Below are 27,647 nucleotides of genomic sequence, written 5' to 3'. Positions count from 1 at the left end.
AAGTCAACAGGAACTCAGTAACTCACTGTTGCTTAAAATAATAACTGTAATTTAATTACTGAATTTGAATGATTAAAAAAAGTAAGGATATGAAATTAGGTTTCAAAATGATTAAAAATGAGCAAGTTTCTCTGCTCTGAAATACTGGGGTTGTGTCCACCAGAGCCAGAGGACAGTGACAGGACGTTTCTTTTTTTCTTCTGTGCCGGGTTGTTGGAAACTATTTATTTTTTTTCTTTTTTCCTTTACACAGACTTTAAAGTTTAAAACTTAAGTTAGTCTGTTAAACAAAATATTTCCCTGGGCTAAGGTGTCCTGTTCTTTCACAGCAGTTACTGTCGTATTACAGCACTTGAGCACTTCAGTTACCATAATTACATTTCACTCACATCATTCTTGAATGTTACAGCATTACTGTCAGCGCTAGCTAACTTACCCAGAATGAACAACAAACAAAGGCCAAAAATGAAAAAGAAGATGAGAATGCTGTTGACCTCAAAGATTATGGAGCCTAAGCACATAATCCAAAGTAAATTTAACAAGCAGCCATAAACTCAAACATGCAGACGATGTGGCAAGAAATAACAACAGTGAAAATAATGTAGATGAAATACTGAAGAAATATCAAAGACAGAACACAGGAGACAAACACTGACAAAAACTAGTGAGTTTCAATAAAATGATACAGTTAATATTAACATATGATACAGAGTTGCGTTAATGTCTAGCTAGTTGGCTACAAAGTTGCTAGTGCTGACGTCAAGTTGCACATCACTGATAGGGTCCAGTGGGTTTTCTTTGTCCTAAATATGTGTCTTGGTATCTCTTCCTCCTCTTCAATTACCATAAATTCAGCCATCGTCTCACATCTCAGCTCTCATGCTGGTCCTTCATAAGTCTTGATCCTTTTGCTCTGTCCTCTATTTTTTATTTAAGGAATCCTTATGAAAATTTACGGAAAATCTTAGGTGCTTTTATGTGGGCAGATTCTGTGACTGAAACAGTGTTTAAACAAAAAATACACTATTAATGAGGCAATGAGGCCACTGAAGCACATCTAAATGTATTTATCTGTACTGCCAAAGACTTTGGCTTCAGCTTTGAGCCACAGCTTTGGGTTATTTGGTCTCTCTCATGGGTCTGTGTCTATATTTACCTGGGTGCAGCTCTGCAACAGGCTTTTAACTTTAAAGTTAGGTAACAATTACCACGAAGCTGCTCCATGGCAACAAAAGATTATGAGCTTAACCTGCACCTATACTAACAGACGCTGCTGCTGGTCCAGGATGTGTACTGTTGATGCAGCTGCAGTCTTCTCAGTGGCCACAGGGGGCGTTCTGACCTTTAGCCTTGTCTCGACACACAGTAATCCTGTTAGATCTGGCTGTCTGGCTGCATGGGCACAGCATGAGGTGAGTGATTGACAGAGATACAAACAGTGTTTCTGCAGCGGTTCTTCAACTGGATAATCAGAGTTATAGAGTGACATAGATGGAGAACATGTTTCGGTCCACAGCTGTGTTTATGGAGGAAGTAAAGCGAGTAAAGTAAAACAGCAGCCAAGTTCACACACAAACTGAGCAGGAAATTATGATTTTAATGTTTAATAGTCACGCTTTTCACTAATTATGCACAATTCCAATGCCTGATATAGAGTCACTGTACAAATGGTCACACATAAACAAACAATTATTTACAATTACACTTTGAACTGTGTATTGTTCTTTCTTGCATCTTGAGTATTGAAATGTCTTATTAATTACAGAATTATTGTAATGATTAATTCAACCAAAAATCAGTCAGATAACACACACACACCAACAGTTAGACTCAAATTCATACAATAATGGAGTATGGGTTTCAAAAATCCATCAAAGACTCAGACTTGTGAAAAAAAGCATCAAAGAGTATCAAAAGAAAAGACAAAAATGTTTTCCAGAGACATATCCCTGAATACGAACTTGAAGATTTGCAGATGCATCTCAACCAGGAGATCTTCTTCACGTTTACAGTCCACCTTCATCCTGCAACAGGACACAAGTCACATGTTTATTTCATGTGTGGGACAGCGAGCGAGCTCTCAGATGACTGACAGAGCTTTCAACACATGTGACTTTCACGTTAATGTGTAGACACATGTTGATATATTACTTATAGATGTGTCTCTATTTCCTGAGAAATGTGAGAAATGTTTCACAATGATAAACTAGAAGAACACTCGGAGAGTACACACGTCCACCAAGGCCATTAGTCCACTGTTCTATGACACAAATCTGGAAGTGCAAGCTCCATGGTCAATATTATTGCTTGTTCTTGTGATGTGTAAAGGCACATTTTTCCTCAAAATATCTAGTGGAGTTTATTGCAGACAATTCACATCAGGACATCAGTAAGAGTACAATTAGTTACATGATATATGTGTATAAACATTTCCATAGCCACACCTTAATTTGAGAGAAAAGTCCCGCCCCTTTTTGCTCTGTGTTTCAAAACCCATTGAACAAGCCTCTAACGACCGAAAAGGAGAAAGTTAGAGGGACTTAGGAAAGGTCAGTGGAAGCCAGCAACCCCAAGTCCTTTGTCACAACTGCTATCTGTATGAATTACATGTGCAGGCTACAAGTGTTTTGCTGAAGCTGGCTGTTTTGTTACCACCATCTACTGGATTTTACGATGTATAGAATATATCCTTATTGCTTTTTGCAATGTTAACAAAAGTGAAAAATAATTTGGATCCACTCCAAAATTTAATGGATTCTTTCTTGACCCATCCTACATCCTTCGACCAAGTTTCAAGAAAATTGGACCAACACTTTTTCCATAATCCTGCAGACAATCAGACAAACAGACAGAACTCTCTCTCTCCTTGGAGGAGGTAATGTTTTAGAAACTACAAGGAATTCTTCAGGATAACTGTTACATGTGTGTCGTCCACATCAGTCTGTATATGAAATGTGCCCACATGTAAGTCAGCAAAAATATTTTTAGCTGTCTTCACTATATGTTCAACCATGTGGTAAATCTGAGCTTAATCTTCAACCTGTGTAGATATTTTTGTGCAAAACATGGACAAATGTATACCAGTAAAAGATCTTTGAGCTTTTTCCATTTTCCTGCCAAGCTGTCAGGTTTTTTTGTCTACCTTTATGGAGTCAAACCGCTCAAAATACTGTGTTGCATTTACTTTCAGTGACCTTGAACAGATCTAAATGAAAAAGTAGGTTATTTTTTAAAACAACTGCAGAATCTGATGACTTTTAACATGAGCAGCATCAGGAGCAAAGGCTTCAACTTAAATATCTGTGTTTAACTTTGGATATTTGAGTGTTTACAGTCACTGATCGCACTCAGATAAAAAATATAAAATCTTGAAAATAATAAATGTAAAAGAATGGTGTGGCACTTTGGGAAATACGCAGATTGTCTTTCTTGCTGAGACTTGAAAATGTCTGTACACTAAATTTGAGTCACACTACTGTTTTTGTAAAACAAAAGTTCAACAGTTTGGAAAATAGCTTATTCATTTTCTTGCCAAGAATTTGAGAAAATTGATACCACTCTCACATTTGTATGGCAAATTTGAGCTACTTCAGCAGATGGTTAGCTAGCAGAAGGACTGGGGAAACAGTTTGTCTGGCTTTATAGAGGAGACTTTTTTTTTCTTTTCTAATTTTATTTTTCTGATTTCTTTACAAGGAAAGTTCAACATTTTGGGAAACAGATTTCTTCACTTTCTCGCCAAGACTTGGAGGAGAATATTGGTACCACTCTCATGTCTGTAAGCTAAATTTAAGTTACACCAATAGCCTGTTAGCTTAGCACAAGGAATGGCGGAACAGTTAGCCTGGCTTTGTTGAGATATTTTTAAATACATTCCTTCCAAAGAAAAGTTTCACATTTTGGGAAATAAGCTTGTTTGCATTCTTGCCGAGAGCTAGATGAGGAAATACCAATCATCCTTGTGCGCTAAATTTTGCTACAGCCAGCAGCCATTTAGCTTACCTAAACAGAAACACTGAAAACAAGAGGAACAAGTTAGCCTGGCTCTGTCCAAAGGTGACAAACTCCACTGAGCAGCACCTCTGCACTTCACTAATGAACATCATGCATATCTTGTTTGTTTGAACCACAGAAAATTGTAAAAGAAACACAGTTTGGTCCTAAACTAATCCTTTACATGAGTGCCCATCTGTCAGTGGCACAATTCTTGTTACAATCTTAGCCAATCGACCCTCTTCCTTCCACATACACGATCAACACAGGATCAAAACTACAAAATTACTTCCCTTTCCTGTTTTCCATCAGTGGCAGAACAGATAGAAATGCAGGACTAAACAGAGCCAAAGCAACACTGTAGGAAGCTGTTATGTAGCCAAGTCACTCTACAAGCTGCTAAGAATAGCTGGCTCCCTCCCATCAACCAAACCAGACAGTACAGAACATGTTGCTTCATGTTGCGTTGGTCCCGTTTGATAAAATTGTGCGAAATATTATTGCTTCCCCCGTTTTGTTGCCACCCCAGATCCTCTGTGTAGCTTTCATGACCTCTGCTGCACAAAAATGCTCTTCAGAACTTATTGTGTCATGTCAGAGATTTGTTTGGATCCCCTCCTAACTAAGTTTGCTCTTCTAGAGTTTCACGGCTCGTTGACCTACATCTTTGCTGTCGCGACAGTCCCCGCAGATGCATCCCATGCAGCCGTTGACAACCTGGATGCCACAGAGCACCAGCTGCAGCAGCCCCATGGCCAGCAGCATGGAGAACAGGACAACGTGCCACATCACTGCGTTGTTAGGCTCCTCGCAGACTGTCCACAGGGTCTGGTTTGTAAGGTAGCTGGTATTATGCCTGCAAGAGAGAACAGTCAGCAGTGGAACATTATAGCATTGTCCAAGAGAGAGTTGGACGGATGTGTAAAGTCTTCTCCAGTACATCCCAAAGATTCTCAATGGGGTTACGGTCTGGACTATGGACTCTTTCACAATTTGAGCCCTGGCATTGTCATCATGGAATATGCCCAAGTCAGGGAAGAAAAAAAATCCATTGATGGGAAAACCTGGCCATTCAGTATATTCAGGTAGTGAGCTGACCTCCTAATGTTGCTGAACCTCGACCTGACCAACTGAAGCAACCCCAGATCATAACACTGTCCCCACAGGCTTGTACAGCAGGGACTAGGCATGATGGGAGCATCACTTCATCTGCCTGCCTGTCTTCTTACCCTGATGCGCCCATCACTCTGGAACAGGGTAAATCTTGACTCATGAGAGCACATGACCGTTTTCCATTGCTCCAGAGTCCAATCTTCATTCTCCCTTCCCTTCTTCTTCTGACATGGTTGTTTAAGAATTGAGAAGCTGCTCAATGCATCAGTTAGGGTTAAATAACTTGTTGCCAGCTGAAACATATTAATCACTGCATTAACTATCCAATGGAAGACTCCTACACATTTGTTTAGTTAAATCCAGGTGGTGACTTTTTTTTTTTTGGCCAGGCCGTGTATGAGTGCAGCAGGCCGAGTTTGGGGTGCAGGAAGAAAAAGTGTGATGATGACTGAGTTGTGGAAAAATGTGTCAGTAAGACGGCGAATGGAACAAGTGAGGAGTGGAGAAGGAAAGCACATGGAAAATAGAAAGAGGAAGGACTGAGAGAGAAGTTCTAGATGATATCAAGAGTTTTGTTGGAAAAAAGTGACATTTGCTAGTTACATAATGATTAACAGTGAAAACTCAAAGGAATGGGTTGATATTTTGGGAAATACGCCTCTCAAGCTCACTAAATAAAATGTTATATCTCATTTTTTAATCTGTGCAAAAAGCGAAGACGTGGTTTTGTTACTTTGGACAGGTTTGCTGTTTGCTCCTGCATGTTTCTGAAAAAAAAAAAGCTGAGAAAAGTAAAGCAACTTGTTACACAGCCTTTTAGAATTTAATCAATTAAGTTCTAATTTATTGTGTCAACTTAGTTCTGCAAGTCTTTTTTGATTATGTAAAGTCAAATAGTCAACAAATTTATGACTTGAGTCTTACTCAAGTTCAAGTTAGATGACTCGAGTCCACACCTCTGCAATCTGATAACACTGACAGAGACAGGATTCTTGTGTTGTGTTCATTCTTGTGTTTGTAACATTCCGGGTTTTATTATGTTTCCTGTTTTATTTTTTAACACTACCTCTTGTGTCTTTTCAGTTTCCTGTGTTTTCCCGCCCCTCATCAACTGCACCTGAGGCCACTCACTCACCTGCCCCTGATTACCCTCCTTGCCATCCCTGTGCATTTATACCCCCACCAGCTCCACATGTCTCTGCCAGATTGTCTCTATTGTCTGTGAAGCTGCTTGGTGTGGTTATAGGCCTCATGTTTCCTTTTGGACTTCGCCTATTTATTGGATTATAGTTTTGTGCCTTTTTTTTCCCTGTCTGTTTTTGTTTGCCTTTTTGGACTCCCTGTGTTTGCCTTGTTTTGGACTTAAGTAAAGACAGTGGTTTTCATTTGAACCTCACTCTGCCTCCTGTGTGTTCTCTGCACCTGAGTCTCACTTCCCAGAGCTGTTACAGTGTTGGCCTCAGGCTAACAATTATTTTCCATTATCAATTATTATCTCAATTATTTATTTTATTAATTGATTCATAATTTTGCCTTCAAGTTTAATCTTTATTCAACCATCCCATTTAAGTTGAAACCTCTTTTGCAGAGACTTGGGGAGACTTACCACAATAGGTTGCAGACAAAACACCACTAAGAAACTAAAATAAGCTCAATAAATAAAATAAAGGAATCATTTTGTATTTTGTATCTGTAGTATAACTATTGAACATGTTGGCTGACTAAAACTAAACGAGACTAGAGCTAAAGTCTGTTTATCGTGCACAGCAAAAAGTGACAGTAAACAGAACTGCACACAGAAAAGCAGAAACATAAAAAAGGGGAAACTGAGGTTTGCTGGAGGAGGAAGGCCAGTCTGAGGTTGAATATTAATATCTCAACATGCATTGTGTAATAAGACTTGGCTCCCTCCCTGTGAACACTGGTGCCCTTTAAACTGCTATCATCATCATATAGCCTTCAGGACATATTAACAACATGCTCATATTTATTAACATTTGTTCCAATCACCTGATGGGCCTCTATCAGCTGATTCAGTTTTACCTGCCCAGGCTTGTAAAATGCTTCATTAGAGCCAATGCGCTGTCTTTGCAGCATTAGCACTTAAATCATACGGTTTAGAGGTCCGAAAGGAGCCAAAATACACACAGATAATCTGCAGTTAAACTTGACTTTTGATACGGATAAAAAAGAATTTCCCTCCATGCATTCATTAAGGTTTATACCACAAGAAGAACGAATTTCCAGGCTCCTCACTACAGAAAGAAAGCAAGCTGGTGCACCCTGCCACCTACTGGATTTTAAAAACATTGCATTTTTTATTTTTATGATAAAGAACTGAAACTTTTCTGCTGCTCTAATACAGATAATGAAGGTAAATAAATAGAGAAATGCAGATACATATCAGTCTGACTTAAAAAACAAGGAAGGGCTGCAGGGTCAGGGTTCAAAGTACATTTCAATACATGTGAGTGATGGTAACAAAAAACACTCACGCGCCAGAATCTTCAAAGGGGTAGATCCATTTACCATTAACCAGACACTTGGGTCCAATAGCCAGACCGGCTGAGGCCACACTGGTGCAGTAGATCGCTCCGACCATCCCGAACGCAGAGGAGAACACAGAGTTCAACATCTGAAACAAAGAGAGGAATACACTGTCTCATTTTTCTGCTATCTCATCATTTGTCTGACAGTTTGTGAATTATTGGCATATACAAGGCCTAAGTGGGTTTTCTGTTCAGGGGGTACTTTTTGAGGACTTTTTTGTGTACATTTTATTTTATTCTATATTTAACCAGGTAAAACCCACTGAGATCAACAAGCTTTTTTCCATTGGAGACCACATGACCACAGAAAAAAAGAATCATATACATTAACATGTCAAAATAATCAAAATGTCTAAAAACAATGATGATCAAGCAATATCAAATGAGAGGGAGTGCTGTTGGATTGAATATCATCTCATGTGCTGATAATAAAGATTATAATAAAGATAATAATGTGTTATTACACTAGTGCCATTTAGCAGTAATAAGCAGCAAAATATTCTGATGCATTTGTGCACACCACATCACCATAATTTGATCACTATGGCTGTTAATGTGACCACAAACATGTTTGAGTCAACTTCAAGACACAAATTGAACACACTCACATGCAACCTGGTTTCACTAGTGGAAGGAATTGATGCTCTAATTGAATAAGATATAAGTGGTAAATTAGAGGCAGAGTAGGGTTGGTCATGAGGTTGCCTTCTTGGGAGAAATAAATCTTTTGTGTGAATAGTAGAAGAACTTTTTTGTACTTCAATCATAAAAACTAATCAGAGCAAATAAAAAAAAGTGTTGCATTTATATTTTTATTGAGTAATTTTTCTAGTATTTTTAACTGCAATTCATGGTCTACCTCAGCAAGAATAGAGTTTGCTAAGTTAACACAGCGATAGCTCAGATAGATATTGATATTGATCACATAGCATGCATGTCAACTGCACAAACTCCATGGGCCGGGGAAAAACCCAAAATGTGATTGGAGGCCTCTAGAAAAACAAGTAAATGGACTTTAAGATAACACTTTCATGGTCAAGAAGAAATTTTCATATTCAACACAAATAAATATGAAAATTATGTAAATAAAAAATATTCAATTATTGTTAAAACTCATATCAATGGGGAAAAAACTACTGAATTACAAAATAAAATACACAAATTAAAGGCAGGTTGCACTGCTTTTCTTTGCTGATGGGCCATTCACTGTAAACTTCTCCACAACTGGCCAGTTAGCAGCCTAGTTCCTGATAAATAAAGAGAAGTGAGTGTTGTTCACAGTACAGTAAATATAATCCTATAATGCCATAATAACTTGATGGTACTCTTCACATGCTGATTAAAGACACATGGTTTTACAATACATGATTCTAGTTTGTCCTTCCATCTTTGGACATCACCCTAACCTTTGCCTTTTGCCGCCCATCATTATCAGTCCGGTCACAACACTGACATAAATGTAAATGTCTTAAATTACTTTACTCACCCGGCAACGGTTGCCACAGCAACCTGTTCCACAGCAACCCTTGCCCCCGGCCCTGATAGCTGAGCAGCTGGGACACAGGATCTGAAAAGTTGAAAGCAGAATGTTTTCTCATTCAGGCCAGACACATTATCACAAGTTATACCTTATTCTGAGTGTTTTAAATTCAAGCCAGAGTTTCTAAAAAAAGAAGCATTTAATATGGAGGTATGGTGTGTGTGTGTGTGTGCTTGTATCTACATAAAGTCACAAACACACCTGCTGACACATTTGCATCATATGTGTGTGTCTTTGTCTGTGTGTGTTCTCTTATCTTCTAAACCAAATATTTGTGGATCCAGACCTGAGTTTTACTCTCTCGTCACAGCAGGCAGCATCCAAAAGAAATGAGTGGAAATCGAACTTCCTGGTCATTGTTGAAAACTTTGCTATCTCGGTGATTAAGATGCGTCCTAAGTCAAGACTCAAAGGTCTCTCTTGCTGTTTTATGAAATTACAGTTTGATGAAATATTTATTGTCCTTGTCAACCTTGTCAAGATAATGCTGATGGAAATAATCACATCTGTTAAAAGTTAAGCCACCTCAGGTGTATGTTTAATAATAGGTATGTTTAAAGTTAATAGCGGATCACATTTTACATTAGAGTTAAAAGTTTTGGTGCAACAGAATTAAATTTAATCTAGGCTAAGAGTAAAAACTAAACTGAGGTTTAATGAAAGCTTTGAATTTAATCTTACATAATGTCAAACTAGTTTAAAAGCTAAATGCAACATAATTTCAAATTAAACCATGATTTTCACAGAATAAGACACTGTTATCCTACACATACAGTATACTGTGCGACAGTCGTATTCAGATCCTTTACTTAAGTAAAAGTTTTTATAGAAGTGTAAACAAAACCTTCTCCAAGAAAAAACTCTTGTATTGTGAATCTTACTAAAAAATAAGTGGCAGAATTCACCAAAAGTATGAAAAGTAGAAGCACTCAATGTAGAAATATGTCTGAAATATGAGGGTTATGTACTGTATATAACAAGAAGAATATACAGTATTGTAATTAATGAGTATTATATATTACAATGCTTTTCAGACTAGTGTTTAGGGACCAACAGGGGTCCATGAGTCGGTACTATAATTTCTCTTCAAACCTAATAATAAGTTCGACAGAGAGGGTTCCTGAAGACAAAATCCTCTCAAATTGAGGAAACACTTATATATTTAGTAAAGTCTAAGTACCATTTAAATTCAATCAACATCAAGATATTTTTGGGGGTAAATTGGGTGGTTTAATCTGAAACAATGCATCTTTTTATATGTTTTGTATGTAAAATCTTAATTTATAAAGTAGTTGTCAAATAAATAAATTCATATTTCCCTGCAATTCAGGGCCCCCGTTTCCCAGAACCTTCGTAGCGCTACGTGTGTCGTAAGTTGTATCTTAAGGTCTCCCTTAAGCTTGCAGGCTGTTTTATAGTTTATGACCTGGACCAGAATTTAGAGGTTTTTATCAGTCTATACTTTGCCAGACAGCTTAATACTCCTTTAAAGTACAGTACAGTTTGTAAGTACAGTAAGTACAGTTTGAGTTGTTAACGAGGAAGAATTTGGGTATTACATAAATATAGTCCGCACAAAGTCAAAGGTTAGACATTGGTAAAAATAGATCGATAGATCGATAGATCGATAGATCGATAGATAGATAGATAGATAGATAGATAGATAGATAGATAGATAGATATAATAATCAAACTAAACGTAAATAAAATTATTTGACAGTTAAGTCATAATTATTTCCCCAAAACAACAATACAGTCAGTAAAACTCAATAAAATCAGGCTATGAGATTTTACAAGTTTACACAGTTGATTTTATGACTGAAAATCCCAATAAAACAAACAATAAAAACCTGAAACCGGACTTTGTAGATACACACAGATCATCATCCTTATTTACTCACAAACAGGCCTCCTCCGATGAGCCCCCCCATGAGCCAGACCTGCAGGGAGATCTGATCATTTTCCAAACTCTTCCCGTCGGGGAAGAAGAGCAGCAGGTTGGCGATCATGCAGATGAAGGCTGAAGGCAGCAGGATCAGGCCCACCAGGCGGGCACATTTCCCCATACAACACATGACTTTTATCTTTCTTTCTTTTTTTTTTTTTTTGTCTTATAAGCTGCTATGTGTCTTTGTCTACTCTCACGACGAGTATCTTCTCCTCTTTTTATGTCAGAAGGAAGTCAGTGAAACTAAAAAAGGAGGCGCATGAGAGTGACAAGCTCACCCCTCTCGCACTGTGAAAGTCAAACAAAGCTGGTGACAGTTACAGCAGGAAGGAGACAGGGAACAAAGGCCAAGTATTGGTGTGGCGGCCTCTAATCTGATATCAGATGTGTGTAAGCCCACATGGATCTGTGGTAAAAATGAAAAAAAAAAAAAAAAAACTCCTCTACAAGTTCAAATGTAAGAAAACATTAAACCTAAACAAATTGCAGAGTGCTGAGTGGAGGGGCCTCTGTGTGTTTGTGTGTGTGTGTGTGTGTGTGTGTGTGTGTGTTTAGGGGGCTCTACATGTAGTTGAATGCCCTTTGATACCTGCTCATGATGATATCAGTCTGTTTGTTCTATTTATGGCCTATTGGAAACACAAGGGAGGGCCCGGTCCACAGTGCAGCTTAATAAAGTGTTTGTCAATCATAAAATCTAACTATCTGGTACACGGAGGTGTAAATTAATTAGATCTATAGGTAGTTTATCTTTGGCATCCATGATCAAAAGGTACATAATAATCTTAAAGTGCCCATGAAATCCTGATCTATACTGAAAACCTGTCTTGAAATAATAAAAATGCATGCATGATATCAAAGTTTAGTTTATTATCAAGCATCCACAAAGATCTGACTGGAAATAAATATTCATAACTATTAGAAAACAAAGATTAATATAGGTTTAAGTGTATATTCAGAACATGTTTGCCACTTTACTTTGTCGTCAGACAGGGACAGCGTTGTAAAAACACTCTCTGCTGCCTTTACAACCTCCAGACTCCATGGATGGAAACAGTCTTTGTACCACGCAGGACACAGTTTGTGTTATTGTTTGACTTTGTTGTGACTTTGGTGTTTTAACGCGTTTCCTTGGGTTCAAATTAACGTCACATTCTGCCGATTGAGGCAGCAGTAGACCAGCAGCTCCCATGTCCTACTGTGGGGAAAGTACCGTTTTTTTCAGTGCAGTTTTGTGTTCGTAAAGCAGGGAAAATATTCTAAATATAACATACACTTAAACCAATATTGATTTCGGCCAGGTTAAATTACTTTGTGATAAAGGAGTCATATAATGGCTTCAGCGCCACATTGTTGGGTTTGGGTTTTCTTTGAATGGAAAATTCATATTTGCTAAAACCTAAATTTCATTTACAACATTTGAACCCCTGAAATGCATTCTCAGTTAAGATAGAATAATAAATTGATAGAAATTCCCCATTTCATGGCTTATTTCACCCACTCCCAAGTTTCTTGACATCAGTATTTTTGACATAGTGGTCACACCCCTGCATAAAGTTAATAAATGACAGGCTACATCAACTGTGAAGCTTCTTCTTATTGATATAGAGGAGTTTATAGTTGCAAATAGCTTCATATGCAATAATCTGATTATGAATATATGTCAGTATTCTCAACGTTAGACGGTCAGTAGACTCAGTAAAGTAAAATCCCTACAGAGGAGTAATTTAACTTTCACTTTCTTTCATTGTTTGTATGCTTGTCAATAACAGGTTCATCCTGTTCAGCCATGATCACAGTATCAAGACATCAGCTGGTAGAAATCCCCAGCTGTTCTGTACGTGTCTCATGCACGTCTGAAGTCATTTGACGAAGCGCTCAGGGAGAGGAAGATTTTTCAGCTTTAATGGCAGGCAAGTGTGTTCTTGTATAACTGCATAAAATATATATTTGGTGTGCTGTAACTGTAAGAGCAACCTGTGTCAGGTATTTCAGGTGATCTGTGGTAAATTTGAGCAAAGTTCACCATACACTGATCTCCCAAATATGGAGTAAAATAATATATAAACAATAAGACAGTGACTTTATTTAATAATTGGTGAAATCTGGATCAATATTGATTAGCACTGCATTTCATTTACCTCAAGGTGACTTCATACATTTAATTAGACAGGTATTAGGAGTTGTGTAAAGCTGTTTAATTGTAGAGTAATTCTTTGCTAAAAACATCCTATTAGGGCTACAATTAACGATTATTTTCATCATGGACTGACCCAGAAATATTTAGTTTATTGTCAGAGAGAAGTTAAAAAAAAGAGAAAATATTCAATTTAAAAGGCTGAAATCAGAGGATTTAGATTTTATTTTTATTTATTAAAAAAAAAAAAAACTCAAAATGACTAATTGATGATCTTATCATAATCTTGTCATTATCAATCAATCTGTCAATCTCAATTAATTGATTAGTTGTTTGGTCCATGAAATGTCAGAAAACCACAAAACATAAAGAAACCACAAAATATTCACATTTGAATGAAGCTGACATCAGAAAGTTGTTTTTTTTTCTTAAAAAAAATACTCAAACTGATTAATCAGTTATCAAAATAGTTGTTGATTAATTAAATAGTCAATTAACAATCGGTTAATTGATTGATCGCTGCAGTTCTGTATTTCAATAAATGGTCTCATGATGTTATATTTACCAACCAACTCCTCCAAACTAAAGTGTCACAGCAGAAACTATCACCCTCAGTTTCACTTTTGGATTATACAACACAATACAAAATATCACAATAATGAAGATGATTTTAATGGCTTTATAACAGTGATTATACAAACCCAAATTCCAGCAGAGTTGGGACTCTGTGTGAAACATAAATAAAACCAGAATGCTTAATTTTTTAATTAAATGTTCAAACTGATAAACTTTATTGGGGTTTTTTTGTGAATATATACTCACTCTGAATTGGATGTCTGGAATATGTTCCAAAAAAGGTGAGACAGGGACAAGTTTATCACAGTGATCTTTTCTTTTAACAACACTCAGTAAGAGTTTGGGAACTGCAGACACTAATTGTTAAAGTGTTGAGAGTGAAATTCTTTCCCAGCGTTGCTTGATATAAAACTTCAAGTGCTCAACAGTCTGCGGTCTCTCTGCGGTTGTTGTATTTTGTGCTTCATAATGCACCACACATTTTCAGAGGGGGGCAGGTCTGGATTGCAGGCAGGTCAGTTTAGTACCTGAACTCTTTAACGATGAAGCCACGCTGTTGTAACACCTGCAGAATGTCTCTTTGCATTGTCTTGCTGAGCGAAACAGGGACATTTCTGAAAAATTTCTGGATGGCAACATATGTTGCTCCAAAACCCTGCATCTGTCAGCATTAATGGGGTCTTCGCAGATGTGACAGTTGGACACACCCCCATACCATCACAGATGTTGGCTTTTGAAGTTGTGTACTTGCTACGAAAAACAAACAAACAAAAAAATTGTTTCTGTTGCCCTCCTACTTTTCCTTTTGTTTACCACTCACTCTCATTTCTTCTTTTAGTCTAATAATAACAGTCTATGTTGGCTCTTCAGCCCCACCTACAGGCCGACCTGTAACAATAACTGTGGGTGCCTTATGGAGGCTTCAAGTGAACCCACCACCACCCAGACCCCCAAGACTACCGGGTGAGTGGAATGAAGACTGAGTTACCTGTTTATAAAGTACACTCAGCAAAAATTAATGTGGTCTAATACAACAGCCATGAAGTATATCCTGCCTTCAGCTTCAACTTTAAGGTCATCATGGTGATGTTGAATTTTATTGTGTTATATAGAGAGGTGTTCCTAATAAATTTTGGGTGGCAAAATATGAGAAACACTTCTCAATTTAATACAAATCACCAGCAAAAAAAAAAAAAAAAAAAAACATCAGACAGTTATGATATTTTTTATGTGAAAAAGTTACAGAATTATTTTATACAATACTCAAAATATACACTTAATCTCACATTTCTAAATCAAATCTGACCCTTTTCTTTTTTTTATTTTCAAATCTTTCCCATTGCAGTTGGAGTCACAGTTTTTTGGACCGTCCTAACTCTGATACGAGTCATCTTTGGTCAGTATGGTCTTTCTTCAACGTGATTTTTTTTTTTTTTTACTGTATTTTGTTTCAGCAACCCTCAACCCTCAGTTTTCATAAGCACACATTGCTCTGACCACCTTCTCTCCACAGGTGTTGTCTACTTCAAGGACTGTCCTCAGCAGCCGAACATTCCCAACTACCTGCTGGGTCTGGCTTTGATACCTCTGGTGAAGATACCATTTGTGACTCTCCCTTGTGAGAGCGAAGCAGCTCAGCCTCAGGAGAACCCCAAAGGTTTCAAAGCCTGTCTGCTGTGTTTAACTGACCTGTTTATCCTCATATGGATACTGGCAGGTACGCACGAAAAATATCACAGAGATGTCCTTTCAGAACTTTTTTTTTTTAACAAAATCTAAAAGTCTTTACAGCCTAAATCCTATAATTAGACTGGGTTGCATCAGCAAAGATTAATCTAAGATTAGTCCCTACCAGATTTTAGCAAAACTGGTTTTGAAAGTAAATCAAGATTTAAAATCAAGCAGAGCTCATTTGCACAATTTCAAGCTAACCTCAGTTTAGTAAATCCAAGTTCAGTGATTCAAATTGAAATTAAAGGAAATTTAGGGCTAATCAATATGGAGATGCTTGCTTTCCCAAATTAGAACAAATAAATAAATACAAAAATGTTTTTTGAATCTTGCCAAGACCTAGTAAATATGGTGCATTGTTTGCTAGATAGCTGAAAAGTTAACAAAATGTTACATTGTGAGCTAACTAAAAGTTTTTTAAAAATTATATTTTTTGCTAGCTAACTAAAAAGTTAATAAAACATTACATTGTTTGCTAGCTAACTAAAACATAACAAAATTTTACATTTTTTTGCAGTCAACAAAATGTTACATTGTTTGCAAGCTAGCTAAGAAGTAAAAAAAAAAAAAAAGGCAAAAAAGTTAACAAAGTTTTTTAAAAAATTGTTACACTGGCTGTGTCCAAAGTCTTTCGCTACTCACAATACAGTCCACTACATAGTGGGGTTGCCATTTTGTAGTACTGTCCAAATGTGAGAGTTACTATCCCCTATATAGTGTACTCAAAGTATCCCACAATGCATTGAGAAAAGTAGTGTACAACTGATAGTCACTAACCAAGCACTACATCCCATAATGCACTGCAAAACATGACAGCAAAGACTTCACTTTATAGTGAGCCCACTACATAATCCTCTACATAGAAATTGCTACATAGTGAGTAGGAAGTACTGAATGAGTGAATGATTTAGAATACAAAAAGTTTAAAAGTTTGGGTTTAAAAATTACTCTGTTGGTAAAACCCAGCCTTAATATATCACAACTGAATATTTTTGTCCTATGCATGTACAGGTGATGTGTGGGTCTTCTCAGTCTATCAGCCCAACTACGATCCCACAGCGGCTGATGGTCTTTACTGTAATAAGACCCTCTACACATTCGCTTTCTGGAATGCAGTGTGGGAAACATTTGGAATATGGATCATGCTGGCCAACCTCTGCAAAGGACTGCTGTGCTGTGTGATGATGAGTCCTGCACCAGCAAACAGAGACTTTTATGGGAATGTTTGAGGCATAGATGGATAGATCAAAAGTTGACGTAATTATCTTTATTTTCTTTTATGTTTAATGTGTGTGAGCGAAAGTGTATATTTTTATGCGGGGCTGCAACTGACTATTGTTTTCATTAGAGCGACAACAATTAGTTTGTTAATCAATGAGTCAATCGAAACAAAATTAGTTGCCAACTAATTTGCATCTTTTGTGTCATGTATGCACTTTATTCCTCAATTAATCAATTATTTTTTTGTGCTATAAAATTAAAGTGGTATTGATCAACAAGAAAGTGACTGTTTCCATTTTCTCAGTGTGTAAACTATTCCTTTAAACACCCTGCTGTGGAACATGTCAACCACCAATAATGACTGTTTTATAAGAGGTTTACAAGTTGTTACTACTTGGTTATTAATGTTAATAAAGCATTTATCAGGGCTTTATCAATTAGTTATAATCAGTACTAGGAACAACTTTTGGATTGCCAGATTGAGAAAATCCCTTTGCAGCAAATAAATGAGCAAGTTAAAAAAAAAACAAAAAAAAAACAATTATCTGAATATTATTTATATAATTTTGTAGTTTCCTTCTAAACAAGACTAATTGTTATGTTACTTTGACATGTGTGATTGGTTTTCTTTTCTTTCTTTTTTTTTTAATAGATTTTTTCAACAAACTGTCTTGGTATTTGTTTATTTTATGTAATATTTGTTGTCAGAGAAGTCCAATTTTTTCTGTCACTCTGCAAAATAAGAACTTAAAAAAGGTCACTTCAATTTGTATATAGCTTGTCATCAAGCCTCTGCAGAAGCCTGACAACAACCTGATCATTTGAATCAGGTGTGTTGGAGCAGTGAAACATCTAAAACATGCAGGGCAGTGGGCCCCGAGGACCAGGGTTGGGAAAAACTGGTCTATACTACAAACAAAGGTAATCTAGTTCTTGTTCTATACTGTAACATCTGAAATGTTTAATATAGTCCTATCTATGTCTATATATCTACCCCCCTATGTATTACCACTTTTGTTTTTATTATCACTTTACTAAACTTTAAACAGACTTACGCTTGGCCTTTCATGTGCAACGCAAATCGGACACTGTGCCCTAATAAAGTTTGTCCGAGTAGAGTTTCCGTACGTAGCTGTCCAGCCGTAAATCGGGGCAGTGACAGGGGAAAATGCTGGCGCATGCGCAGAAGCGTCTGGAACGGATCTTGTTCCGGGTACCGATCGGGCACTGACAGTCCCTCTCGAAGTCTCATCATTTTTTTTTAAATTATATTTAACATGTAACATTACAAGAACAGTGACACACTCTATTGTATATTTTAGTACATCGGATATGATGGAACAATCACACCTCCTTTTCAAGTTCAAATAACATAAGATTACTGTGGTAAGAAGAAAAAAGTAAAAGAAATATATGACAGGGGAAAAAATAAATAAATAATTACAGATAAATAATGAGTGAATAAATAAATAAATAAAGGAAAAGAAAAACATTAACAAATGCAAGGGGTTTAAGATGATCGTTAGAAGAGAATACAGTTTAATTGCGTGAGGATTATTTATTTGTTTTAGACATTGTTGTAATGAGGAAAGTTCATTTTCAAAAGCAGGTCATGAGGGGCGTGATTTAGCGTAACGACACTTGTGAATATAGTATTTTGTGAAAATGATCAAATTATTAACTAAAAATTCATTTTTTTTTTATTCTTGAGGATTACACCAACTTGAATATTTTGAAAGGTCCAGAAATCTATGCTGATGGAACTGGATGATAGGAAGTCGTGGAGAGATTCAAAGAACAGGTGCTCTGTCGTCTCTACATTTGTTTTGCAAATATAACAGTTATCTACAGCTAATTTAAATATTTTATCAATTCATTCATTTGAGGGGTAAATATTATTTATGGCCTTAAAATGTATTTCTTTACATTTGGGAGGAATTGGGAATTTTAGGTATTTTGTACGAATAGCTGATATTTTAGATTTATCATAATCTTTAAGAGCAAGTGTGCTTTTTGCAATACTCGGATCTCGAAGTCCCATCTGTTGGTGGTGACATGCGGCGCTGCTGACAACTGGTCGATGACGCTGCGGTCAAGCAGCCAATGAGGTGAAGGTAAACAAAGCGCGTGCAGCTGTCATGAGCCCCGCTGTTCTCGCTCCTGTCTGTCGTCAAAGCTGGTCGGCTGAATTAAAAGTAAAGATAAAACATTAACACAACTGTCAGACATTTTCATTGGTCACATGACTGTCCAGCTGTAAAAGGTGACATAGTCCACAGCTGCCCACCGCAAACTACGACCAGTCCTCTTCTGCAATGACAGGCAAGTCCTCCTCTCTGTGTCTCACTGACCAGCCTCTGGCTCTGTAGTTATTACGCTCCATTACACCTGACATATAATATAATTTGTCTCATTATGAATTGTGTTTATCCTTTGTTAAATCCCGGTGGTCTGTGTTTCAGATACAGTCAAAGAGCTCGTTTCAAAGTGCCTGCAGGCCCGGGACATGGCATACTGTCCATACAGCCGCTTCCCTGTCGGTGCTGCCATACTAACAGCAGATGGCGCTATAATCACAGGTAACAAACCAGCAACAGGCGACTTGTCTCTTCTGTAGAGTGCACCTATCAAAACTACCTGAAAACTGAAGGTAAAGTGGTGAATAGAGACTGTGTAGGCTGCATGTACTTAACAGTGCAGTTTGCAGGAAGTTAATTTGATTGGATGCTGCTTTATGCTTCTACTTCATTAAATTAGAAGTAGAAATACTTTAGTGATCCCTGGGGGGAAACATTGTGTGACATTACGATCAATCCCACTCAAGAATAGAGATATACGAGAAACAGAGAAATCATAAGAAAAATAGAAAAAATAAATAAGACGTATTTAAAATTTTGTGCATTATGTTACAACATCTAAGAATAATAATATAGAAAATAAAAGAAAATTTGAAATATGTTTTTGTTTATGTATACTTGCAGTGTGCATAAACAATAATGCTGGAAATGGGGTCAGTACATAAGTGTGTTAAAATGCACTTTAGTGTATTACAACATTGTAATTGTTATTTCTGTATAACAGAATGTTGCTATGAAGAACAGACCATTGCTATGGACGCATTTCTGATGGAGGAGTAATGAAATCAGTTTTAAATTACTAAAGCCATTTTTAAATTAATATTTTGGGTAATTTTTTAAATGTATTTTTTTAAGTAAGTAACCATGCAATAAGCTGGATAATGTACAGTGAGCAGGTCATTATTGTAAAATAAATCCCTTCAAAGTGATTTAAGACCCTTTTGCATCATGTCGGGATCCTGCATCACCATGTCAGGGTTTATTTTACAATAATCACCTGCTCACTGTATATTATCCCTTACATTTTAGTTGAAATGTACACTATAAATGCAGTATTGGTGCCAGTGTATACCAGAGTATTGCATAGTTGAATTATTATTGCACAAAATTAATTTACTATCAGGTCTATATATAAATATTTTATTGCATCAAAATTGTACTTTTTGTTCCATAATTAACTGTACAGCTAAAGTTACAGCTCATTTTGCAGATTAAAATGTTCATTCAAAAATACGATCTGAACTTTTAACAGTCCATCAAGTTGTTAAACATTAAAGTACTGCTCATTTCCTGCAAGTACTTTTAAAAGAATTTTTTCTTTTTGTTTTGACATTATATGTTGTGGTTAAGATTGAGGAGATACTACTGGTTTGTCCATAATTGACCAATCACAATTGACAAAGCCATGTAATAAAATGATATAATGCTGAGAGGTCCCATTCTGATGCATAATGAGTATTTTTTACTTTTGATACTTAAAGCTAATTAAATTCATATAACATTTTTCAAAAAAGAAATTAAAAAGTAGTTTACAAAGAGATTTTTTTTTTTTAAAAAAGTACACAACATATAAAAGGAGAATTAAGTTTACAACTCATGAAGTTATAAAATTAAGATTTTAAAATGCCTTTAAAGAATCTAAATACTTCTAGTCCAGAGTTGTGTGTATTTGTGTGTTTTCAGGCTGTAATGTAGAGAACGCCTCCTATGGTCTGACAGTGTGTGCTGAGCGGACGGCCATCCAGAGGGCCGTGGTGGAAGGACACAGACAGTTCACTGCCATCGCTGTGACATGGTGACGCCCTCAGTATGATAACAACATTAATAACACATTAAGTGTCATACAGCACATATTCTCATGCATTTATTCTCGTTCCCTCTATTCTGTGTAGTGATATCAAAGACCGCTTTGTTGGGCCGTGTGGAGCGTGTCGGCAGGTTCTGATGGAGGTGAGACAGCATTGTTATGACCAGTACAAACAATTATTATCACATGATCAGTGAGTGACACACTGCAAAAGCTTATTAAGTTATTTCCGTCTATAACTGTCCTCTTAAAACCTAATTTTTTAAAAAACAATTTAAAATTGAGTTGATTTGTATTTGAAACAGGTTGTCATATTTTCTACTGCACTGACAAAATTCTAAGAAAAGATATTAATTAGAGGCACAAATTACTTAATAAGAGGTTGATTTTGCAGTGCATATAAAGCAGGAACACTAACTCTTCCCTTTCAGATCCATATCATGATATCGCAGTGGGCAATGGGTGTGTTCAGCCGGAGCCACTGCATTTTACAGCCATGTTAAATATTGATACTAATAGCCCGGCACAGTAAAATGTTGTAGCTTTCTTATAAAGTAGAGCTGCATAGTTTACTTAGAAACATTAGAGGAAGAGGATGTTTTGTTTTGTTTTTCTTCTACCATACACTTTAAAGGGTGGGTCCATTATTTTCTTTTTTATTTATTTATTATTATTATTATTTGAGGTTTTTATATCATTCTGTACCTTCCTAGTTCTAATTTCCATCAAGTATGTACGTTATAACAAATAAAATGTTGGAGGGTGTCGAATTTAGCAGTTTCAGTAACAAGCTAATTTTTTACCTGTATTTTCTGTACACCATCTGATAGAAGCTACTCTTTGTATATCATGATTAAGACCACAAGTCTGTTCACACAGAGTGACCTAGATTAGTTAGAAAAGTTATTTATGAGACTTAACCCCAATAACAGGTCATGTTCGATATATGAGTGTAGCATCAATGTTGTTTCTACATTGCGACTTAAAACCTCATGTTAAGAGAATAAATACAAAATGAAAAAATCAGATATGATGAATTTAGCTAGGATTTAGATACTTTTTGTGTATCTGTGACCTCGGTGTTAATATAAATCCTGGCTATAACACTATTTTCTCTTTCACTCTTGTGTCTTCCTCTCTCTCTTATTAGTTTGGATCAGACTGGACTGTATATTTGACAAAACCGGATGGATCTTACAAAGAGACCAGCCTCAGTGAACTGCTGCCTCTAGCCTTTTCACCAGACCACCTCACAAAGAATTGATGAAGCCTCAACAGCATCCTTAGACATCATCATTGTTTATTACTTAGGTGCTTTTTAGCGGCAATGTCTCTGTGTTCTGGCAACACTGCAAATTAGGTCAACAATTAAACCTTTTTTCCCTCTTAAACATGCAAGATTCTTATTTTTATCATTTTTCTTATTACTACTACTACTACTCCTATTATTATGATTATTTTTATTGTTATTATTACATTATATACATTGTAACATTTCTGTTGAAATTTCATTACTTTACAAAGGTGAGCTGTTTGATTTTTAGAATATCAGCAGATCAGAACAAAAACAATATTATATTCTAAATATTTTTTAATTATCTTATCTTTAAAATTAAACCTTTATTTAATATATATATATAGAGAGAGAGAGTTCAATTTTTAAAAAAAGTTCTTATTCTTAAAAGATGTTTTTCAAATGACTACTTTTATTTGTTTCAGGAGACTTATTTAATAAACACACATTATTTATTTTAGGATAGTTTTATTTCATATTTACACATTTACTTTATTTATTTATTTATTTATTTATTTATTTATTTATTTAATATTGACTGGAAAGAAAGAAAGAAAGAAAGAAACTTTGCTAAACTCTCGCGAGATTTGTTCATTCAATGTACACGTTATGCAAACTAATTATGTTTCATACTGTGACAACGCTGTGGTTATTATTCGCATAGCTGTGGAGACAAAACGCATTCTGTAATGGTTAGAGAAAGATCATGGTTTGGGATAAAATTCTAAATCTCGCGAGATCTTTCACGGGCCTTTCTTGACTGTCTCAACGTCATATGTTTAAAAGTGGGCGTGTCCGATATCAGTTTCCGGAAACATGGAGGCTGTCCTGAGTGATGTGGTAGCTCCTGAAGACCTACTAGTAAGTTTTAAAATATTTAAACCTCTTTCTTTGATAAAACATACATATTAACACATGAGTATTACACACTGAAGCTTTCACAACATATATCTGCGGGCTAAATGCTGAAACTTTGGTAAAAAGCGACGTGTGGGAGGATACTTTGTCGCGTCACACAGTTAGCCAAATGCTAAAGATGATGTTTATGTCCGAAAACAAGTCGTGTCATCGTGATGTCCGAGAGGACAATCAAATGACTCATGCTAATAATAGTTTGGGAATTATATATGTATTTTTGTGACCTGAACGACAGAATAGTTGGAAATGAACGACTACTTTTGCCTCTGTTTGCTCGGACAACGTTACACAATCACAGCCACATCTGTCAAAGCAAACAGTAAATGAAGTGTGTGATGTCAGCAAAGCGGGGTGTTTCTGCTTCACTCCCTTTCTGACTGTACAGATGATTTAATAAGACACTATATACATTCAATTCAGTGGTCGTAACATGTAGGATGGTTTCTGTTTTGACAGAAATTTGAGAAGAAATACAACAGTGAACTGGTGAAGGGAGCCGTCTCCAAAGAAACAAAGTTTGAATATGCCTGGTGTCTGATCAGGAGTAAATACACAGAGGATATCAAGAAGGGAATTGTGCTCCTGGAAGGTGAGTAATTTATTTGTTGTAAAATGAGTTCTTGATAGTGTTTTTGTGCGTGTGTGTGTGTGTGTGTGTGTGTGTGTGTTATACTTAAAATCATTGTAGTACTTACTTACTGAATGTTGTTGTTGTTGATTAACCTCAGAACGGATTGAAAATGCAGTATCTATTTCTTTCTAATCTTAAATAACTGTGGTGGAAACAAAGCAAAAAAAAAAAAAAAAGTAAATAAATCAATTGATTGTATGACTAGAGGATTGACTGTAGAGTGAAGTCAGACTCTAGACTTCAATTGATATGTAGTACCACATATATTCAATCAATCAGTTAATTGATTTATAAGCTCCTCAGAGCCAAAGGTGACAACTGAATTGTCTCTATTTGTGTGGTCAACAGTCTAAAGTCCAACGTTATTTTATTTTAGAGCAAATTTAAATAAGAAAAATAAAACCTAAACAAAAACATAAAATGTTGTCTCTAAAACTAAATGATAGTAATAAAAAAATATATAATATATGCTCACTGTTAATCTGTTTGGCTCTGATAGTGATAATATTAATTGTTAAGAAAGTAATCTTTTGCCTAAGGATTAAAATATATTAAAATATTTGGTGTAATTATTATTATTATCAGTTATTGCTTTAGAAATAGTGACATGAACTGTTGCTGAAAACTTGAATAAATGGTTTTGTTTTGTTGTCATGTAGAGCTTGTTCAGAAAGCATCTAAGGATGACTCCCGGGACTTCTTGTTCTACCTTGCAGTGGCCAACTACAGACTCAAAGTGAGTGTCATGACTGTATAGATTATATTGTTGAATTTGCAGGTTTTGCTACCTGCGCATTTCTTATGATTTGTCACATCAACTCCAGACATCCAGTTATTATTATTATTTTGACTTTTTGCCTTTATTGAGATAGGACAGTTGAAGATATGACAGGAAAGGGGGAGAGAGAGAGGATGACATGCAGCAAATGTGCTGCAGGCAGGAATCAAACCGGCAGCTGTTGCAGAGGACTGATAGCCTCAACACATGGTGCACATGCCCTACCAACTGAGCTATAGGGGTGCCCCCAGTGCTCATTTAAAGTTCCTTTAAATGCATCAAATGCATGTCTCTGATTTAGGTAAATTACATAAAAACATAAGTTGTTTTTTTTTTGTAAACTTGTTGAATATTCAATACATTACAACAGCACTGGAAAGAAACAGCTCCTCACCCACCATTTCCCTGAAAATAATCTTCCGCCACATATACGTATCCAACCATGTCCCAAATTCTTCTTCTTCTGTTGAGTTATATGACAGTTTGCGTACATTAGTGTTGCATTACTGCCATTTGCTGGACTGTCCCTTGCTCCATGTATTCCAAGCATTACTATGGCATCTGTGAAATGGCTAAGACCAAAATGTTCCTGAATGTAGCTGCATTTACTGGTAATTATGTGTGAAACCAGCTTAAGTATTTTATTTATTCTGCCCTCTTCTTTCAGGAATATGAGCGAGCCCTGAAGTACATCCGAACTCTTCTCAGGAACGAGCCAGGGAACAAGCAGGCTCTGGAGCTGGAGAAACTCATCGACAAGGCTTTGAAGAAAGGTAAGAGCTAACCTGAGTCATGACATAATAACAGAATTTGATCAGTTATTTCATCCCGTTCTTAGAGCAAATAAACAATAGAATGCTGACACTCAATTGTTGTTATTTAGATGGCTTGGTCGGCATGGCGATCGTTGGGGGAATCGGCATTGGATTGGCCGGTCTAGCGGGCCTCATCGGCCTGGCTGTGTCAAAGGGAGCTGCTAAATCCTAACCTGGACATTGGACAAAGTGTCTTCATTATGCTGGACTGACACACTGACCCTCCCCTGCATAAAAAATTAAACTGTGGGATGTAACATTTTGGTTTGAAATATGTACTGCAACACATTAAAGGGTTTGAATTATGACAGTAAATAACCTATTTTCATATTTTAACTTGGTTGAAATTCACCATACATATGACATCACTTATTCACACACCATAGCATGGCACTTTTATTATTATTTTGTGTAAATAAACTAGAATAGTCGAGGTACAACTCAGTTTTATGTGATTTCTTAGTTTGTACCTTAGCCTAAACCTACTAAGTTGTCATTTACATTTTGTAAAAAAATATCTTTATAAAAGTAGTTGTGGTTCTGTAATTGTCTGTTTATTTGTTCCTGACATAAAGAAATGTTAAGGAAAGTGTTACTGGTGCAGTAGGAAGTGTAGCTTGTAATGCCAAAAGCAATGGTGTGGTTTATTTGGTGAGGTAGCAGTGACTCTGCCATTACTGCAGGCAGGAGACTGTGGTCCAGCTGCTACTGTGGAGGCAATTATGAGATGTTTGCATTTATGTTGGACATGAGGATTCTTTTAATTTGTTCTGAATACAGCTTTTATTGGGCAAAGAATTTATTAGGAATGAACAGCTTTTCTTATGTAAAATGCATTTTCTAACATGATCCTGTGCTACATTTAATGGGTTGTGTTTTCCATCTTGTTAAATAAAATGAATTTGAACTGAGAGGTTTGTATTCTCAGGAAATTAGCGTAGAGTGCCATACATACAGGGATGTATATTCAGCAGAGTAAATATGCATGTGGGAGAAGTTTGCCTTTAGGTTTTTCTGGCACAAAGAGCTCTGTCAGAATTCTTTCTTTTAACACAAACCATGAGCTTTCCTAAAACTCATCAAGAAATTTTTGGTGCCTAGATTTAACCAAACTGTGATAGAAAATTGAAAATGACTTCAAAACAAAACAAAGAAATTTAAAGTAATATGTCACATAAGTGTGAAAGTGTTTCAGACAGGACCCGGTCACCCAACTTCTGTTCTAGAAGAAATGTCTCCCAATGTCCCTTAACCCTTTCCCTCACCTTTCTGACAGAAAACCCTGAAAGCAAATTTCTCCCCCAACCAAAAGAAGAAATACAGCAATTTCAGTTGTTTTTTGTTTTGTTTTTTTCATTTTTCTAGATAAAACTTTTGTTTTATGAAGTAAAATAATCAGTGTGAAATAAAACGGGGAAAGATAACTGTGAAATGTAATCAGACTTTGAGACATTTTGAACTAAGATCAACTTGAAATAAAAATCTTCAGTAAACTCTTATTGCTGTGAAGTAACTGAATCAAATAAAAGATATTGGATAATTTCACATATAGCTACTACACTGTAAAAGATAGAAAGGTAAAATGTCAAGACTTGCAATAAATGCTTCAAAAACACTCCAATCGTGGCTCCAAACAGGAACTATATTGAGAGAGATGCAGATCAGGAGGAGAACATTTTGGGCAGCCATGTCTGAGTAAATCTGTTGACTACTTAAGAAGCACCACTGAAGTGTCCACAGGACCTCGTAGCACCAAATGGAGCAAAACATTGAGGAGGCACTTGGAGAGCTTTTAAAACGATTTTATCTCTTTATTTCGCAATATGGACTTTATGTGACCCCCTAAATCAATCATTTGACACAAAATATTATTTTTAAAATGATTTTAGTGATTTAACAATTATTTTACTGTTCCTTTAGAGTCTGTGATCAGAACTGTGTCCATGACAATGGTCTGTTCTTCATAACAGACAGGTCTTTAATCATCCTCAAGGGTTTTATTTTACAATAATGACCTGCTTGCTGTAAATTATCCCACATATTATATGGTTACTTCCTAAAAATTGAAAAATTGACACAAAATATTAACTTAAGAATGATTTAAGAGGTTTTAAACTGATTCTGATGCATCCATAGCATAGCTTAGAGTGCTGCAAGTGACCAATCAGAATCGAGTCTTTAACAAAGCCATGTACAAAAATGACATAAAAAACCTTTAATTTCATGTCCGTGTCAACTG

General features: G+C 36.2%; 4 protein-coding genes across 4 annotated transcripts; 3 read left to right on the top strand and 1 right to left on the bottom strand.

Moving 5' to 3' along the window:
• Positions 1-1,577: 1,577 nt before the first annotated feature.
• Positions 1,578-11,592, bottom strand: tm4sf5 (transmembrane 4 L six family member 5). Its single transcript, XM_084712611.1, has 5 exons — positions 11,097-11,592; positions 9,142-9,222; positions 7,602-7,741; positions 4,657-4,849; positions 1,578-2,024 (listed from the first exon to the last, which is right to left on the bottom strand). Exons 1-5 carry the CDS (start codon positions 11,268-11,270, stop codon positions 2,007-2,009), a joined length of 606 nt encoding a protein of 201 aa, XP_084568737.1. The 5' UTR covers positions 11,271-11,592; the 3' UTR covers positions 1,578-2,006.
• On the top strand, positions 11,544-16,994 carry LOC146305724 (transmembrane protein 272-like). The gene is made up of 5 exons (XM_084713127.1): positions 11,544-11,554; positions 14,596-14,819; positions 15,202-15,252; positions 15,370-15,573; positions 16,599-16,994. The coding sequence occupies exons 1-5, from the start codon at positions 11,544-11,546 to the stop codon at positions 16,814-16,816; spliced, it is 708 nt and encodes a 235-aa protein (XP_084569253.1). The 3' UTR covers positions 16,817-16,994.
• Positions 16,995-18,708: 1,714 nt separating this feature from the next.
• Positions 18,709-22,364, top strand: LOC146305723 (cytidine deaminase). The gene is made up of 5 exons (XM_084711975.1): positions 18,709-19,130; positions 19,271-19,387; positions 20,849-20,960; positions 21,058-21,115; positions 22,123-22,364. The coding sequence occupies exons 1-5, from the start codon at positions 19,124-19,126 to the stop codon at positions 22,234-22,236; spliced, it is 408 nt and encodes a 135-aa protein (XP_084568101.1). The 5' UTR covers positions 18,709-19,123; the 3' UTR covers positions 22,237-22,364.
• Positions 22,365-23,003: 639 nt separating this feature from the next.
• Positions 23,004-25,661, top strand: fis1 (fission, mitochondrial 1). The gene is made up of 5 exons (XM_084712633.1): positions 23,004-23,127; positions 23,641-23,773; positions 24,475-24,551; positions 25,261-25,366; positions 25,477-25,661. Exons 1-5 carry the CDS (start codon positions 23,083-23,085, stop codon positions 25,578-25,580), a joined length of 465 nt encoding a protein of 154 aa, XP_084568759.1. The 5' UTR covers positions 23,004-23,082; the 3' UTR covers positions 25,581-25,661.
• Positions 25,662-27,647: the final 1,986 nt, after the last annotated feature.

The sequence above is a fragment of the Lutjanus erythropterus genome, chromosome 23, assembly GCF_056507025.1.
Source record: "Lutjanus erythropterus isolate fLutEry1 chromosome 23, fLutEry1.hap2, whole genome shotgun sequence".
Lineage (NCBI taxonomy): Eukaryota > Metazoa > Chordata > Actinopteri > Lutjaniformes > Lutjanidae > Lutjanus > Lutjanus erythropterus.
Note: the sequence above shows the minus strand (reverse complement) of the source record. Positions and strands in the feature narration are given on the sequence as shown.